The sequence below is a fragment of the Thermobia domestica genome, chromosome 10, assembly GCF_964235325.1.
Source record: "Thermobia domestica chromosome 10, izTheDome1.hap1.1, whole genome shotgun sequence".
Classification (NCBI taxonomy): domain Eukaryota; kingdom Metazoa; phylum Arthropoda; class Insecta; order Zygentoma; family Lepismatidae; genus Thermobia; species Thermobia domestica.
The window spans coordinates 187,899,010-187,918,385 of NC_137463.1; the positions used below are offsets into that span (position 1 = coordinate 187,899,010).

Below are 19,376 nucleotides of genomic sequence, written 5' to 3' on the forward strand. Positions count from 1 at the left end.
CAGAATCTTATTTTTCTAGATGGATAAACTAAAAGTAGCAAAGAGATTCTTTAAGCTAAGTAGGAGAATAAATGCTCTAAAGGAAATACATGTAGAATATACAAAGTATATACACATAAATAATAACTTATAAACATCTTAACTCGAAATAAATATTATCCAAAACTAGAATTACTCTGTATAGGCTACCCTTAATTAACTTTATGCTAATTTTCATGTGTATTTATTTAAATTAACTATTAACACTAATAAAATACAAACTGTCACTTACAATCCATAATTCTACATTGTGAATCAGCAATCGTTAAATTAGGAATGTATGTAAATAATTTATATTCACAATGTGAGGTAAATTAAAATGCAAAGCCTTTTTAGAAGATACAATTTTACGTGCCTCGTATTTATTTTAAGATAATACTGTTCATGTTTCGGAACATTAAAAAATTAGTATTGTTCAGTACTTTTTAATTTTATCGTTATACACAAACTGAAAATTCACATTTTGTTCGCCAACTTGGAAACAAAGTTCAAGAAATAATCTACAAACAATGCTGACATATTTTTATTGAGGAAATTAATTTCTAAGACTACAGTGCACTAATCTGCAAAGCAGAATATACTTCCACAAGGAGGTGTGAAAAGCGACTAGCGAATTGAAGCTCTGAAAGAAACAAAGAAAAATAGAATTATCCCACCGAATAAAGTTTGCAACTTGCGTTTGTTTTTTGTGTGTCTAAATTTACAAGGAAATTTACTTAATGGATGAATTAAGAGGCAAAGTTCGTCTTCGAAGAGTGAAGAGACCACTTGTTTGTAAAATCTTTGGACTTGTAACTTCAGTGGCCTTCCAAAGGGCCAAACGCTGTGCTCAGGTAAATTATATTGTTCAAGTAAAGTATATAGTATTTTGAGTATTGCTCTGTGATGAAACATAAGATAAAGGTAGAAACTATTACTCTGGCTTCAAGTGTTTCCATTTCTAGCTCGACCTATTTTAAGTAATCTTAAATTATGATCGTAGTACAGAGTGTATTTAAAGTCTTCATCCAATTTAAAAGTGTTGTAGCTTGGTAACGACTAATCGTACTTGAAGAGAACACTTACAGTTCGAAAGAGAGAGTTAAAGTTTCACTTAGTTAGTGAGGAACTGTCGCTAGTGGTAAGAGCGTCGCGCGCTGGTGATATCTCCCGCCGACTATCAGTCAACTCATCCCGCCTTATGCAGAGTCGTTTTGAAGTACGATTAGCGTCATACTAAACGACTGACTAGTGCAGGAAATATACGTTAGTCGAACTCTTTAGTATGGCACTAATCACGTATTAAAACGACTCTGCATAAGGCCAGTTTTAGACGAAAGCATTTATCGTAGCATTTCTCGTAGCAGATGTGCTGCCAAAAATCTCGTATAATGTTCTATGGCATCAAAAGTATATTGTGCTCTTACACGGTAGCATTTTGATAAGCATTTTGTCGTGACGTAGCAAACAAATCACTGGAGAAGAGCGCACTTATGGCTCCAAAACTAAAAACAGATATTTCAGTCACTATTTCTTCTAAAGCCCTTTTTCGCACATGGTTATTATGATACAAAGGACTTTTAACGGTGCAGTTATACTATACAGATCCATAGATTTTAAAATTTACAGAAGAAATTTCTAATGTTTTAATAGAGTAGTGTATAAGTAATGGAAATATGGTGTGCACTTACATCTGAGATGCGTATTTATGTGAAAATATAGAAATTAAAGTCGAACCTGAAATGCACGTAATTTTCAATAAGCTGCCATAAAATTTTGGCAAGTCTGTAATTTCCCCATTTTGTATCGAAAACAGAACCCAACCATCCCCTTCAGGGCTTCTAACCCATTCCCATTACTGCTGCTACTACTACTGCTACCACTACTACTCCTATTCCAACTACTACTACTACCCGTTCCTACTCCTATTCCTACTACTATTACTACCCGTTCCTACTCCTACTCCTATTCCTACTACTACTACACCTACTGCTACTGTTACTATTACTAAGTACTCCTACTGCTACTACTTCTACTACTATTACTCTTACTACTACTACTACTACTATGAATACACCTACTACTACTTACTCCTCCTCCTACTACTACTACTTATACTATGGATCCGTATAGTAAAACTACACGTTACCACCTGTTAAAGTGAACCTGCACCGGAGAATGCAAGAGCACACCTATAAATGAAACGAAAAAGTTTTTTTTTTTTTTTAATGAAATTCTGTGTGTATCCGTATAGTGAAACTGCACGCTTTTAACTTTGTACAAACAAGGATGTTTCTCATATTTTTTAATCAACATAATAATAGTATCCCTACTCCAACTCATTTATCTTTACTACAATTCAATTTCCCACACATCGCTTCCTTTTAACACACCACGGCGCTGCAATCGGAGCAGAAATGCTGGGGAAAATGCTACGAAATAGAGCAGGTTCTATCGACAAGAAATGCCATAGGATATGCCATGGCATGGGAAATGCTATAGCATTTGCTACTTTACACGGTAGGATGTCGATGATACGATTTTTGCTACGAGAAATGCTACGATAAATGCTTCCGTCTAAAACTAGCCTAAGGCCCATCAAGTCCTGTTAGTGTAAAATACATGAGAAGAGTGTGACTATTGATTGATGTGTGCCGGAGAAAGTTACATTGAACATTTGTGAACTGAGAACTTGTAATTACAATTATTTTGCATTTTATAACAAGTTTGTATTATTTCCTTAAAGTGTCAATATTGCACTTCAAAATCGGATGATACGAACTTGGAAAAACTCTCTCATTCGAAACTATGTGTTTCATTCAATCACTGTTAGCTGTTTACAAGCTATAACATTTTGAGATCAGATCAAGACCTTAGAGGTCCTGTATTTCCCTCCATTAATGTCATACTTAAATTTAAAATTAATTAACTTTAACACAGCATGTCCTATATATGCTGTAAATTGAAAATTTCACATTGGTTAGTATTAGTTGTAACCAATCAACATCTGCTGACCGGCAGGTCGTGAGGTTTAAATTTTTAAGGCTGGCGATCACAAGAGTTTCCGTTGTCAGTTAGAATCTCGTTCAGGACATGAGTTATGTATCGTCCTTTCACTCTTCATTACACGATAGGAGACCGCTGATACAACATGATGCCGCAAACATGCAACATGGACCGCTGATGACTAGAAACGTGTGATATGGTCGGATGAGTCGTCATTTACCTTATTTCAAACAACGAGCCGTGTTTTTACGTGGCGAACGCTCAAAGAAGTGTACAATCTGCAGTGTCTCCACCCAATCGTGAAATTAGCGACGGCTCTGTGATGCTGGTTTTTCAGTGGATCCTGTGCTGATGCTTACTGAGTCTTTATTGTTCGTGATTGTGTCGTCATTTTAGAGTACCATGTTCATCCTATGGTCCAGATTACTTCAGGGCAATGACGCTATTCTCCAGTATGATAATGCGCCCATTCACACAACTAGACCTGTTGCGGTGTGGTGTGAGGAACATCAAAACGAAGTTAAGCACCTATCCTGATTCATCCTATCCTGAAACCTGAACGTAATTGAACATTTGTAGTTCGTTTGAGAGACAAGAATTCGGCAAAGATTTCTAACTCCATCCTCTCTAATGAAACTAAATGATGTATTGCACGCAGAATTGTGTAATATTACACTTGCTACTTTTCACGACGTCTATGACTTCATTCTACGTTGCATCAGAGCTGTTCTAAGGGCGAAAGATGGTCCAATGCTATATTGATTTCATACATGACACTTTTCTACGTTATTTCCATTAAAATATTAACTATCTGCCTATATAATGGCTACAGATCAAACCCTAATGGTCTTGTTCCTCTGAAACAAAATTGATTAAAGACGAAACAGATCAGACATTTAAAATATGTAATATTTTGTGCATTTGGAAGGGAGTCGCCTTGGAGGGCACAAAATAACGAAATTTCACTTTTCCAACAAAAAGATTTGTCCCCTTTTGTCCACAAACAACTACTGTAAGTTGAGTGCGCAAACAACCCATATAAATATGTTCTGCTGAACCGCCTTCGTGGTTAACCTCGGGCACTTGCTTCCACATGGGGTTCAGCTACTTTTAGAGCTAATGTGGGTGAGAAAAGGTACTTTTATTGAAAATAATGGAAACCGTCTTCCTTACTCCCTAGTTCAAACATGTTTCCCATAGCATATTTTTAAAAAGAAATGATTAGAAAAAAAAAGAAACTACTCGATCAGCCACACATTAACAATCAAAGCAAAAATATATCTTTCAATAGAGAAAAAGAATAATATTAAGGAATTTACTCAGCAATTGTAAAGTAACTTGATATGTTTTCGGTAACATTGGGCATACAGACAAGTAAATTAATCAATCTGCAGGGTAAATGCTACTTGATACATTAAGGAAGGTGTTCCCAAGAGAGTATTCCTATCATATTTATCTTTCTGTTCCTGACTTGAAACATCAAAAAAGAGAAAATATTTGCAGGATATAGATCCTCAACATCAGTGAATTCGACATATCTTTTCCCTCTTCTTTTTTCATCGTTCTTGCCTTTCCCGCCCTTTTTAGCGAACAATAATGACATTCGCACTTTACTATCCACTGTTATAACCAGAGGCTGCCAACTAAGATTGTCAACAGTATTTTAAAATTATACGTTAAATGAAAATGAAATTTTAGAGTTTTACGTCCTACAGTTATGCTGTGTTGCTAAAGAAGACTATGATGATGCGAAATGAATGAAATGGTGGAATGAAGAAAGTCAGAAGAAACGGAAAATACCGAGAAAATCTACGCACAAGATGCTTGTCCACCATAATAATAGATCATTATATTATTATGGATCACTATATTGCAAAGAAGCGAAAATAGGAGGGAGGAAATCTCAAGTGACTCCAAATACCGGTTAAATCACATGTTTGTGTTTAATACGATACGAAGTGAACAATGTGACCACCAAAAAAATGTTGTTATTCTCGAAGGGTCTGAGGTATGTCAAATGAAAACTATTACAGCTACTTATTACTTGGAATAACTATTACCTAAAATAACTTGGGATTTCTAAGGCTAATCTGGTAAATAGCATAATTGACTGTGGTAGTATGTAATGCGAGGCATTTGTTACGCACAATAAAAACACCGAAATCTCCATGATCACAGTGAAGATAGAACACCTGCCTTTTCACAAGAAACATGTAAGTTTTCCAACTAAACCATTTATAGCGTGAATCAATTTGGCAAGCATATTTTTCTGGCAGTGGAAAAATCCAGGTAGTGTACCATAACTTAGACCTGACATACATATTTAAATAGTGATTTTTTTTAGGAATCATAAGAGATCTCAAGCGATTATCTGCTAGCTGCATACGCAAAGTTCGTAGTAATAGGTATTCGTAGGAATGGGTTGGTTCAGTAGTGAAAGAAATACCTAAAATAGTCCTGTGGGTCGTATGATCAAACGATTGGGACAGGTGGTCAGGTAATAAAGTATGAAAATTATTTACAGAAAGATCCGTTGTTTTCTGCGCGTTGAGGTTAAGACCACTTGCATGAAAGAACAACCCTGATTGATGTGACACATACATGAGTTGTTGAGGACTCGAGCAAGAAATAGTCAGATCATCCATAAAGGGAATAGCGGTCAATTGGCGAAAGGGATGAGTGTCGGTCATATAATGCGTATATAATGAATGGATTCAAGGCTCGAGGGCAAGATAAAACAGAAGACCTGAAGGCAAACATCTTTGAGGAACTCCTCGTAGAGCCTCAAAAGGTGGAAGACGGTGACAATTTATTTGTAATTGCGAAGTTACTTTTTTTTTTTCGGGGGATACGCAAATCTTCATTCCACTAATTCTTCCAAAATCATTAAGTATTATTAATGTCTGTCTCCAGGTCGTAACTGTGGGTCATAAATGTGCAAATGTAATGATTTTATTTAATTTAATTTTATCCACTATCATTCAGTCCCTGTTGTGGTTATGCAACCACGCACAACACACCAAAAATCCTTCGCCATCTTGATTTTGTTCAAAATATTAATAGTCTGTAATCGACTTCTTGTTACTTGCTGGGACGTCGTTCCATCTTTCATGAATCGGATCCATCTTTCCTAACGGAATATCCGGGACACCCCACTTCCTGTGGTGGACTCCCTTGCGCCGCCACTGAACGATTCAGAATTATGCATTTTTGGATAGAGCAGATTACATGTCTAAGATAATAACATGCCGCCTCAGCTCAGTGACTAATAGTTTCAGAGCTATTGGGCCCCAAAGTTCATTTTCCCACGGTTTTGGACAGCCCTAGCTCTGAATATGCAATTCTGATCATAGGTCCACAGGCCCGTAGCCAGCCCAAAAATGTAGGGGGGCAGTAGAAGTTAGGGGGCCCGACCCAACCATATTATAGTTCATTTGCAAGCCTACCGTGAAAATTTTAAAGGGGGCAGTGAAAATTTAGGGAGGCCCGGCCCACCTTAGCCCCCTCGTGGATACGGGCCTGGGTCCATATGTACTTTTTTCCTTAGTTTGATGTGAGGAATCATCTGTTTTCTTGGTCTAGTTTAGATAGCATAAAATGTTAAACATAGTAGTTTAATATCATAACTGCCTTCTTATAGTTTCTTTTCTTGTACGCTTCAGCATCGTCTAAATAACATAGGTTACCTGATGGTGGTAGCACTTCTGTGGCTGTCACGGCAGCCTAGTCATAATGTATGTAGCACTATACACGCAAGCACCCTGTTATTAGCTATGTGAAAGAAAGGTTGCCACTGCTTTTGTCTTTGTGACAAACGAAGTTTGCCAGTTCACATCACGGAAGTAGTCATTATTTCACGATAGCTGTGCTCTGTTGCTTGCGATTCTTCTTTTCTTTTTTTCTTCCTTGTTATTTTCTTTTTTTTTTTTTAATGCGTGGGACATTCCCAAATCCATACCGCTGTATGAATGTTGTAGAACTATTATTTGCCCTATTATAGTACGTAAAGTTTTAATAAGTTACTTCAACAACCTACCGATCTTCCCCTTGGTGTTAGGGAAGTCCAACACTTCTCCAAGGTTAGTTTTAATTGTGGCTCCACAATAGCTCATTGTTTTTGTGTGACATGTATTGTGTCTGTTAACTTGTTGAAACAGTATGCATAATCATGGGCTATAAATTGTTTCTTTAATAATTCATTACAGAGCTCTTACAAATCTGGAAAACAGGGAAAGCAGGGAAAAGTCAGGGAAAATAAAACGAAGGGCAAATGTCAGGGGAAATTTCTTGGAAAACCTAGAAATCAAGAAAAATTGGGGATTTTTCTCAGGAAATGAAACTATTGTCCGTCTTATCTATTTGTTAAGATAAGCCAGAAATTCAGTCATTATTTGTTGAAAGAAGAACTACAAATAAATTATTTTCGTTGAGTTTCAAGAGTTATATTTATAGTAGGCTATGTAAACTCGTTAAGTAAAGTACTGTAGTTACTACTTGATGTATCGTTGTACACAACATTATTTCTAATATTAAGAATGTAATTCATGAAGATAGTTTGATTTGTTACACTTCGCGTTATAAATGGTGACTTTTTTTCTGCTGAGAACATAATAATATAGAAGTGCTGTTAAGCAAATAAGGGCAGTTTGCTACTACTGTATGCTTTTTCACAGCGTAATAGACTGTAAACATTTTTTATTTTATTTTATTTTATTTTATTTTAGAATATATAATAAAATTTAAATGCCGATGCCAATGAAGAAAACTGAGGACAAAACATGCTCCAGTGTGCCGTAACAAACACTGTTGTTAGCATTTTCTTTCAGGAAGCATTTTGGGAACTTTTTTGTACATAACTTGGAGCTTGGATCGAAGATTTAATATATTATATCCTGAAATTCAGGTGGTAATTTGTAATATTTTAAAGGAACATATGATTTTTTTTTCAACTGCAAAGATAGTTACAATTCGTATTAAAACGATGGCTTTCGTTTTCAGACTGTTTCCAGGCAGTATCAATTTTCACATGGGGCCTGTTAAATTTAACTACACTATGTGTTATGGTATTGTCAAACTTACAAACAGCTTGGAAAAATGTGAATATTTTATTGTAGCGTTTTACAAAATTGCTGGGAAAGGTCAAATGGACCTGCATGTGCAATTTTGGGATAAAATTGAATATCGTGTTACAACAAGGTACTTGACCTCTTGCTTTTTTTTTTTTTTTTTAATATATAGCGCAACTGCAAGTGATTTATTGTTGAAATTTAAAGATGCTTCCTCAAAGGGTTTTGATTTGACCAAGATATTCCAGATAAGCATGGATGGACTCAATGTCAATTGGAAGTTTCTAACTTCTCTATAAACTGAAATATATATATAAATATAGGAAAGTGAAACCAAGCTTCTACAGATTGGATCCTGTGGTTTGCATGTGCTACTCGATACTCTTTTAAGGGGACATTTAATGGTTGAATGGAACCTCAACAAGTTTTTACGAAGTCTTTATTACTTATTTATTGAATCACCAGCCCAAAAAGGAGTGTTTGTCTCATTTTGTACGAACAGTGAAAGTTCAGAGGAAATTCTGTTTCCCAAAAAATTTTGTGATGTTCGATGGGTGGAAAATGCTGATTGTGTAGACAGAGCTTTAAAAATGTTTGAAAATTTGAAAGGTTTCATTGAAAGTCCTGACACTAAACTTCCCAAAATTGCACCGTGAATAAAGTGAAATCAGGTGTTCAAGATCCTCTCATGCCTGCTAAACTTACATTTTTCAAATCTGTGGCGTTGGAGCTAGAACCATTTTTAAACTAAGTTTCAGGCCGAAAAACCTATGGCCCCTCTCTTATATGAAGAATTGTTCACTGTTATTGTAAATTTATTGCAGCGTTTTGTAAAAGAAGAAATTCTTCACTTGGTCATAACGGCAAATAAGTTATGGGACCGCAGTGGCTCAGTGGTAGAGCGTTCACCTCTGGTGCTTGGGGTCCTTGGTTCGATCCCAGCTCGCGCTAAGTGAGCTTTGTGGTGGACAAACACCATGTGCGTGGATTTTCTCGAGATTCTCCCGTTTCCTTTTACTTTCTTCTTTCCACCATTTCATTCATTTCTCATCATCACCGTCTCCTTTAGCCTAGCCGGCATAACCATGGGACGTAAAAGTTACAGGTTTCATTTAATTTCATTTTGTTTACTAAATTTTCAGGAGCGGGTCTTATTTTCTTCGAAATTAACAGAAGCAATTTGTTGATATTTTTTAAGAATTCATAAGTTACAGCTGCTCACTGGGAAGAAGGTTGCCCTTTTTTTTTCTTTCTTCTTTGAAGAAGTTTAAAGTTAATGTATAATATTATTTGAAGATGTCTTATAGAGTTTCTTCACTAGCTCAAATAGCAGTTCTTTGATTAGCTTACGCTGGTTTGCTTGTCTACTATTATTAGCCTTTTGTATGGCTCTGTGACTACTGTATAGTGTTGCAAACGGAAAGTAGATGATCTTTAGCAGCACACAGGTTGAGAACCACTGGCCCAAACCTTTATTTTGCTCTTACAGGCATTCGTCATCAGTACACTGTTATCTTATTAAATGCCGTGGGTCAGGGAAAATGGTTGGTCTTGCATCTGGAAACCAGGGAAAAGTCAGGGAAAATGATAAAAGTAATTTTGTAAGAAACCTGTCATTACCATCGTCTAGTAGTGGTAATCCTTAGAGTGTCGGTATTGCCCCAAATACAGTATACAGTTTGTATGTAGAACATACTATTTCGTTTTGTTTATGAATCTACAGAAGATTTTTGCTGTCGCTGCTGACAGAGAGGTCGTGAGATTAAAAAAAACTAAGTAAATCGAGGATACTGATTCCGAATTTGAAGTCCCTAACTCTGTTCGTACTTGAGATACAGAACTATACTATGACAAACAGACAAACAAATATAAATTTGCTTTTTGTTTTTCGTGTCCTGACGACGCTATTAGCAGAGATGACATTAAAAAAGGCCGAAAAATGGTGAATATTGATTCCGAATCTAAAGACCAATTGTCAATGTCACTTTCGAGTTTTTCGAAATTCAGGACATTAAATAATCATGAAAAGTGAATCTGCAAACTACTACAAAAGAATACATCATTTTTAAAATACAGTGCGCCATTAACTCCATGAAATACAGAAAAGTGAGTGTGGAAACGGCTTTGTCCGTTTACAGGAAGCAACACTGACATAGACTGAAAACAGTGAAGTGAATTGGAACCACTAAATACTGAATATTCACAAACAAAATTTAAAAAAGGAAAGAAAAGCAAAAATTTCAAATCCTTATTTCAATTTCACATTTAAAACAATATGCAACGGAGCGAAGATAAGCATACGAAAGGATAGTTTGCAGTTTGAATGTAGATAATACAATATTGTAACATTGTGATGAACTATGTAGTCTAGTCGTAAACATAGCACTTGTTTATATTTTTAGAAGAATTCAGTTTGCATGTATTTAGCTGCCATCCTCTCTATTTACCATATATCATATAAGTTGATAAAAATTATGGAACAAGGAATTTTTTCCATATATTCGAATGATAATACATCTCACAGCTTTATTGTTATTATTAAATTTATTTTATTTTATTTGTATGAATCTTGTTTATACATGTAATTTCGTTACATAAATATTTTATACTATTTAAGACGATTTCTCATCTGGTATTGTCCAACTTTGTACTTCCTCTGTAGACATAAGGTTAGATTACAAGTTTAAATAAAACAATAATTTATTTCTGTTTTGTAACCATGAGTTTGATTTTATGTACTTTTTTTTTTTCAAATTATCGATATTACAAAACGGAGACAGTGTGCAGATTAGTGTCTACTTATCACATTTGTTTCTTCATCCATCATTTGATAGATTCAATTTGACGCCGTCACTGTCTGACTTCTTGACCACAAAATACCAATGTTACGTCGGAGGAATATTAATTCACATGTGTATGTGAATATTTGGATTGTGTAGTCATTAGTAGTATTCACCTTACTTTTACGTTTTATCCTTATCCCTAACTTCAATCTATCTACTCATTCTAGTTTTCTAATTTCCAGATTGTATGTACTCTTAACAAAAGGAAAAATGTTGGCCATTCTACTCCTGCTTTTGTGGTCTATTAGTTTCCGGTATTCAGAGATTGAAAGCAATTTCACGAATCTAGGGAAATTTGGTAGCAAAATTTAGCAAATCGAGCAAAATAATCGAGTTGAATTCAGATTTAATTTTATTGACTGTTTTTCCTGTATCTTTTATCAAGAAGCATCGATGTCTCCGGTCTGTTTACAAGTAGTTCCATTCTAAGTTTCTTTTCAAATATTGGGAAATAATTATCCCTTCTCCCATGTTCCAGTTGGCCTATCACTACACTCGAAGAGAATTATAGCATTGAGGGAGGAGATACACCATAAAGGCTACTTAAGGTCGAAAGTGATGCGTTCCCAAATTTCACAGTTTCGTGATTTTCCTGTCCTAATTGTCGTCTTCGCCAGGAATAGAGATCGAGAAAGAATTATGTAATTATCATAATTTTATTTCAATGCATATGCATGAAATTATATTGGAAAGTAAAACGGGATTATTTTGAAAACCGTTCTATTTGGTAATTTCTATAATTTAATGAAATACATTTTTTGTATGTGTAATCGTAAACCAATGTTAAGTGAGCGTGGAAAGACCGCCATTTACAAAGTAGGAAGAATTTAGCTTTTAGAAAAAGGGAATCTTTGTGTCAGTGTTGGGAAATTTGTCTAAAAGAAATCTACAAACTCTGGTAGTCTCGCTTTCCTCTGTATTCGATCTAAAAACACACACACACTTAGTTGATTAAGCAAAATTTGTAAACCCCCATATTGAGCATTCAAATTTAATACAATTCACATATCATTATCTTACATTTGCTATCTTATTCAGGAACATAAATAACATCATACACCAGTAAATTAGTAAGATATTATTTTAAGGAGAACTCACTCTTAATTTGTATTACTTGATAGTGTAAAAATTCACTGTAATAAGATTTTGAAGTAAATCTGCAAGCATTCTATCGAGAACATGTACGTGCAAGAATGTAAACTTGAGATAACATGTAGATTTTATTGATATTGTAGTACATTTTGTTAGCATAAATATACGTGCAAATCCGTTAAAAATTAATTATATTATCTTTCACAACAATAGGTGGTCAGATGGCTTCACCCCGAGGAATTTGTTCAACCGCAAATAACTCCATTGTTAGAAAGAGACTGGGATGATTTTCTGGATGAAAAAAGAAGGGTAATTGAGTTTCCCAAAGTCTAAAATAATTTTAAAAATGCAATTGTTAGAGAATAATTTTAGATAGATGTAAATAATCAATGTGTTTAATGATTTTATTTTAGAACGCCGAAATGTCAAATTTGAAAGAAACTGTCACAAAATAATGTGTCAGGAAATAGAAATATCGTAATCTTACATCTATTATTATTCAGAAATATATCCTTTACTAAAACAAAGTAATTTTCGAAATTAATGATTCGAAAAATAGTCAAAGATAAATGAACAGTAATAGTCGGGAAGATTTTAGTTGTTAAATATTTGAATTATAGTGTATCTTATCACTGAATTAGGAACTTTTGTACCTTTAGCTGCTACTTTCAATTCAAGAATATTACAAGAATATTTACAAGCATTAGTTACAAGAATATTTACTCTATAAGTGAAATTACTATTTATAGTCTTTCTATTAAAGTTCATATTGTCATGTTAAACAAAATCGTACTTAAACTCTTGTGTGATCTAATGATTAGCAGGCATGGTCCTCTGTTCAATTTTCAATTGAGGCTTGATATTCCTCGGTGTCAACCCAGTATCAAGATCATGTAGAAAGCTACGTTTAACAAAGAAATATCAAACCATTTGTTTAAAATGACAGCTTGATACGTTGATTCATTATGCGCCATACAGTGGAGCGTGTACTAATTAGATACATTTTGAAGAAATAAAATGAAACAGTTTAATTTTATAATGTTCCTAACTGTTTCAAATGTAAGTTATTTATTTGTCCAGAAGAAAAGGATAGAAAAAATTACGTTACCAAACTTGTTCTGAAATCCTTGAATAATGTAGCTGTTGATGTAGGGGCGTATAGTCTCGATCCACAAATCTAAGGAATTTTAGCTCGTGTAGTTTAGTGTTTACAGCAAATGAGATATTTAGTGAAGTGTCTGAAAAACTCTCCGACAGATCACAAATCTACCGATATATACTGAAGTTCTGAATAAACAGAGATCATCGGTAGATCTATGATCTGTCGGTTAAGTTTAGGCTTTCATTCTCTTCAGACATTTTATACATTCACGTACAAAACTTTGAAACCATTGCAAGATAATGTGGTGGAGGTCAACGTGGAACATCACCGTATGAGGATCGTTATCTGGTCTTGTATTCCCTAAGATCAACAAACGCAGTAGATACACTAGTTCTTGCAGTTGCCTATGAGTCTCACGTCTGACGTCAAACAGTATACCGACAGTTACAAGAATGCACATTGTATACCGCCAGGTGCATTCCCTTCATACAATAAGCGCACCAGCCACGCCTACAGTGGTGTATAGCCCACAGTGATTGGATCTCAGAACAGTGGATTAGTGTAATCTTCAGCGATGAGTCACGATTCTGTTTCGAGAAGGATACTTGCTGTCTATTTGTTTGAAGACACCAGGAACATGTTACCACCACCAAGTTGTTGAAACGGACACGTATGGAGGCCTTGGTGTCATGGTATGGGAAGGCATCATGTTAAGAGCCATTACACCACTTCATATGCTCCAGCAGTAGACGGAAACAACTGAGGTCTAGAAATGTCATCCTTGAACAACAAGTCCGACTGGATACTTTGTGCTTCATGTGGTCTTGAATTTCGTTTTATGGATGATAATGCACGTCCACATAGGGCACAGTTGATGGAAAATTAACTGCAGCGAGAGGATATGACGCATCTCTAGTGGCAAGCGTGGCCACCGGGCCTCAGTTCCATTAAGAGTGCATAGAATGCTCTCGGACGACGAACTGCATCCTTAATACCTCCACTATAGAGAATTACTGAATTGCACAGGGTGCTTGTGCAAGATTGGGATGGTTTATAACAGGACCTCCTTCATAGTCTAATTCGTAGTATGTGCAACCTGCATAGTTGTTCGCTGTAACCCCACATCATACTGAACATTATTGCCAACAAAAATTCGAAATTGGGACGATTGCTGACCCACATGACGTAAGTGTAGTTAGTCAAATTTTTCGATGTTCACGTGCCATTACATGCGTTCTTTTATCGACAAGGATCTGTTCTACTCCTCTGAGTGAAAAGAAACATTTTTGTACTAATTGCATTGTTCATGATTGTCACTGTTATCCGTACAGTGCCTTAAGTTTTGGATACAAATGTATATATATATATATATATATATATATATATATATATATATATATATATATATATATAAAGATTTGTTTGTGGTCGTTTGTACTTCCTAGAACGTCAATTCTCTACTCTTACCTGTACGAAATGAGATCAAGGATCCATAAAATATATCAAATGATGCGCTGAACAACTGTATTAATTATTTAGCTTACACACAATATCTCTGACTGGTTAGAGTTTGCATTCACCACACTGGTAACCCAAAGATCCAGCATGCTTTAACTTTAGTATGAAAATGTTTTTGCTTCATCAGATAGAAATAATTTAGACATAATCACTTTTCATAATCCAATAAAATGATCTATAACTTTCATTAAAAATTAATGAGCCATGATAACATGTAGAACATTTAAAGTGCACCTCTGCATTATAGAAGTTATGCATCACAGGTATCAAACTGAATATACAATCTCTGTTTATTTGAAAGAAAATATTTTGTCAAAATAATTACTTTTCAAAATACTGCTCATTCCATTGCTTTGCTTAGTATTAAAGGAGTTGCAATTATTTGAAGAGCTAAGTGACCTCTAATTGCTATATTACGTATCTTATGACGATGCTGATGTATGACTTATTGAAACTTTCCAAAGTGAATTGCTTTATTTGATTCTGGTTTCCGTTCTAAAGAGACTTGAATAAAGCATCAAAAGGAAGTCGTTAATAGCTTGAATCTAGCTGACCTTAATAACTCGCAGAACTATAGTTACTCCTGTTGCGTATTATGTGCTTTCTGCGCAATATATCCTTGGATCAATGCCGCAGTAGTGTACAGCTGTTCTCTGCATTAGATTTTTACCACTTATGTCAATGAAGAATGCAGTCTGGGTAATTTAGGACAAACTGCGGAAGCTGTCATAATACTTTGACTCTCTCGAAAAAACGAAAACGAGCAGGAGGGTAGAAGTTAAAATCTATCTACCAGAAGATTAAAGTAAAATATTCAAAATTCAAATATGTGCAGAAAATATCACTGTCTAATGGATTAAACACCTAGGTGAAAGTAATGTAATACTTCTATATTACTGTGCAAAGGACTGGGTATATACTTCAATGTTCTGTTTACTTCATGCAGTATTATATGTTCTATGAAATATAAGCACGCAAGAACGAAGCTTGCTCGATGTTGCTCTTGTAGTCTATTTGCTCGATGTTATCCTGGTAGTTGTACGACTCATTGTGGAAAATTTCTGTCGTAACGAAAGAGTTAAAATGGCTCTATTACCGTATGACTAATGGAAATTTTGTAATTGGTTAACTGAAATATTTAACAATAAGAGATATCAAGTATTAAACTCACCAATGAAATAATAGGATTTTGAGCTGTATTGTCACTAATGAATAAAAAATTTAGTAAAAACAACAACTATAAAATCATACTTCAACAATGATTAAAGTAAACTGATCTAAACTAAATATGAAACCCGAAATTTAAAATAAATGATTAAAAATACTTTGAAATTCTTCAAAATTACTACATTTTTGTTTGTGCTAGCCTTACTTAGGTATCAAAACTAACATATAATAAACGAATATGTGAGAATATAAGAATATAGAACAGTGGTGTCCAATTATAATGAGTCTGAGGGCCATAACCAATTATAATGAGTCTTTACTAGCAAAGTGGAGGGCCGCAGCTAAATAATAATAATAATAATAATAATAATAATATAATACCTATTATTATTATTATTATTATTATTATTATTATTATTATTATTATTATTATTATTATTATTATTATTATTATTATTATTATTATTATTATTATTACGCTACAAAAGAAAAATATATAAAAGGTATTTGAAATATTACCTATTCAATCTGTGACAAACGAGGGTGACTAGCAGCGTTTACAAGGGTTAGGATATCTACATCCATTCCTGTTATTGTGAGCCACAGGAGATGTAAAAGAAAAGAATTTCCAAGACAGTTTCTGAAGCGACTCTTCACAATTTTCATGGTGGTAAATGCACTTTCACACAAATAAGTACTATCAAACATTGACACTGTTTTCCGACCAAACTCACAGTTTTTAGGGAAAGGTGCTGCCGTGGATATCCGCGCCTTTTTGTTGTACAGAAGCGCTAAATGGATGCGTTATTTCGAAAGATGAGTGGAAACATTAAACGAATGAACAAATATAAATGAAAATACTGTCAGTAATAAAAATCGTGAATTGTGAAAGCTTCGCAGAAAATGGTTTGGCGGGCCGCCATTTGGACAGCGCTGATATAGAATATTCCTATACCTCAAAAATATAGTATGTACAGGAGAGTAGAAATATAAGTTAAAAGGATACACAATGTAAACATTAAACAAATAGCACATAGTATAAACTAAACGAAAATATGGACTTTAATGTAATCAATATTACCAATTGTAGAAAAAATATATTTCATTGTCAGTGAAACATACTATTCATTCTCTCTTAAAATTTATGTACCAGTCGGTAATAAAATTGTATGAAAAAAATAACACTGGGAGAAAATATAAAGTACACATATCTAAAACAGTCTATTCGTTTATACTTTTGTAAGAGAATAGCTTCTTCAGACAAGTTTGATGGAAACATAAAAGAACTAATGAAGTTCGTTGTCCACTCTACGCACATACTTCAAAACAAAATAATGTTAAACTTAACATCATTGTTGTCTCCTGAAATCAAGGAGAGTTCTAGACTCCTGTACTTTATTTATATTGTTTTACTTACTTCTACTTCTAACTTTGTCTAGAAGACTTAAGGATATGTCAAGTCAGTTTCCACCGGAGCTTAGATATTCATTATCTGTCATCGATGTCTCTTATACATCTTACCAGTCAATCTTTGTTCTGAGTTTATTTTATAGTCATTGTCCATTGCCGAATACACGGAACACATAGTATGATAAGGAAATATCTCACACTCAGTGAATATACAATTCATCCAATGTATATATATGAATATCTATATCAATATTTATATCAATATATAGATACGTGTGTGGTGTAAGTGTATCTATACAGATAGATCGATAGATATAAATCACTTATTGAAACGAAACCTTGCAGATTTAGATTTAAAAGGTTTTTCTTATATTTTATCTATCAATAATTTGTAAAAAACTAGAACTATGTAAAAGTATTGACAGAAAACTAGGCACAAAAATTGTTCCAGTTATTTAGAACTTACTGGGAAAAACATTTATATGGAAAAATTCGGTTTTGTATCCTACGGTATACAATAGTATATGGGCTACTCAGACTTGGTTCATTCCTATTTGAGTTATGCTTTCAGTGTGATCATGTAGCACACTATAAGTATTTACTTTTTCTCCTCAACGAACATTGATTTTCTATCTCCCAACGTTCATTGTTTTACCTTTTCTAAAAGAAAATATACAATGTTTACCGTCAACTATAATTTTCTTCAGCAACGAAACACTATTTCATTCATTTATGAAACAAAATTTCGTCTATTAATCCATTAAACGTGGTCTTTTGTGTATTTTTGGTTAAAATATTTGTTTGTTTTACTTTCCTTCATATTATGCTTCAACATGACAATGACAGAGCGAAATCTGAAATTTAGCTCAACAACTAACTAGCTTCATAAAGAATAAGTTAGTTAAAAAGAGAACTGTTCTTAAGTTTCACTATTTTTCTCTCCCGTAGGAATTTGGCGGCACATTTTGGGAGCCAATGAATCCAGTTGCTGTTTTCTTAAAGGACAAATACATTGGGGATGATTTACAATTTATTGAAGCTATGTGGAAGAAATTTAGTTATGATGATGAAGAATATCAATATTCAGCAGAACGTTTAGCAAATGAAGCTATTTTGGAGTATTGTAGATATTTAACTCAAAGCACAGTATGTGAATATTAGTATTTGTATATTAATTAATAAATCTCCATAACTAACTAACTAACTCTATAGCCTATGGAACCCGGAGGTTCAATGTCGCGTTCACAAAAGCTCTCCACTGACTTCTATCCTTAGCCAACTGGATCCAGTTTCTACTTTGTATTCCTATATCTGCGAAATCCATCTAAAAGTTGTCCTCCCATCTGCACCTAGGTCTTCCTAATGGTCGTTTTCCGACTGATCTTCCAGTTAAGACTTTGAAAGCGTTTCTACTTTCTTCCATCCTAGCTACATTACTTGCCCATCTAAGCCTCCTAGACTTGATGACTCTAATAATGTTTGGTTAACCGTATAAATTATGTAGTTCCTTGTTATGAAATTTCCGCCATTCCACATTCTCGTTCCTTTTGGGTCCGAATATTCCTCTCAGGATCTTGTTCTCAAATATTTTCAGCATATGTTCTTCCCTCACAGTAAGCGTCCATGTTTCGCAACCATACAGAACAATAGGCACGATTATCGTTTTATATATTTTAAGCTTGAAATTCCTCGACAGAATTCGCGACGTCAAGAGATTTTGAACTGAATAATAACACGAATTCCCTGCTTTTAGTCCACATTGAATTTCTTCTTGAATATTGTTTTCGTCTGTTAATATTGATCTTAAATATTTGAAAGTATCCACTTTATCAAAAGTATTATTTAATATTTTAATGCATCCATAATTTGCCGTATTACGGTCCCGATGCACTTCCATGTATTTAGTTTTCTCTGCATTTACTTCTAAACCCATGTCCCTGCAAGCGTTTAATAAGATCTTTACATTTCTTTCTATTGTTCTCCTATCATCCCCTATTAAATTTACATCATCAGCATACGCCATAACATGGTGAACACCATTCAACTCTAGACCCTGGTTGCTTTCTTTGATTTTCCTTATAGAGTATTCCAGTAATAAATCACCATGCACAACTAAAAATTAAAAAGCCAAAATATTTGAATAATTTTACGAAA

At 34.3% G+C, this 19,376-nt stretch overlaps 1 protein-coding gene across 1 annotated transcript in view; it reads left to right on the top strand.

Annotated features, from left to right (window-relative positions):
- Nucleotides 1-603: 603 nt before the first annotated feature.
- LOC145662120 (uncharacterized) overlaps nt 604-19,376 on the top strand; it is a 59,429-nt gene continuing 40,656 nt past the window's right edge. The window contains exons 1-3 of the mRNA XM_081727455.1: nt 604-872; nt 12,239-12,334; nt 18,171-18,368. Coding sequence (XP_081583581.1) covers nt 759-872; nt 12,239-12,334; nt 18,171-18,368 — 408 coding nt within the window. The 5' untranslated portion in view covers nt 604-758. The remainder of the gene's footprint in view (nt 873-12,238; nt 12,335-18,170; nt 18,369-19,376) is intronic.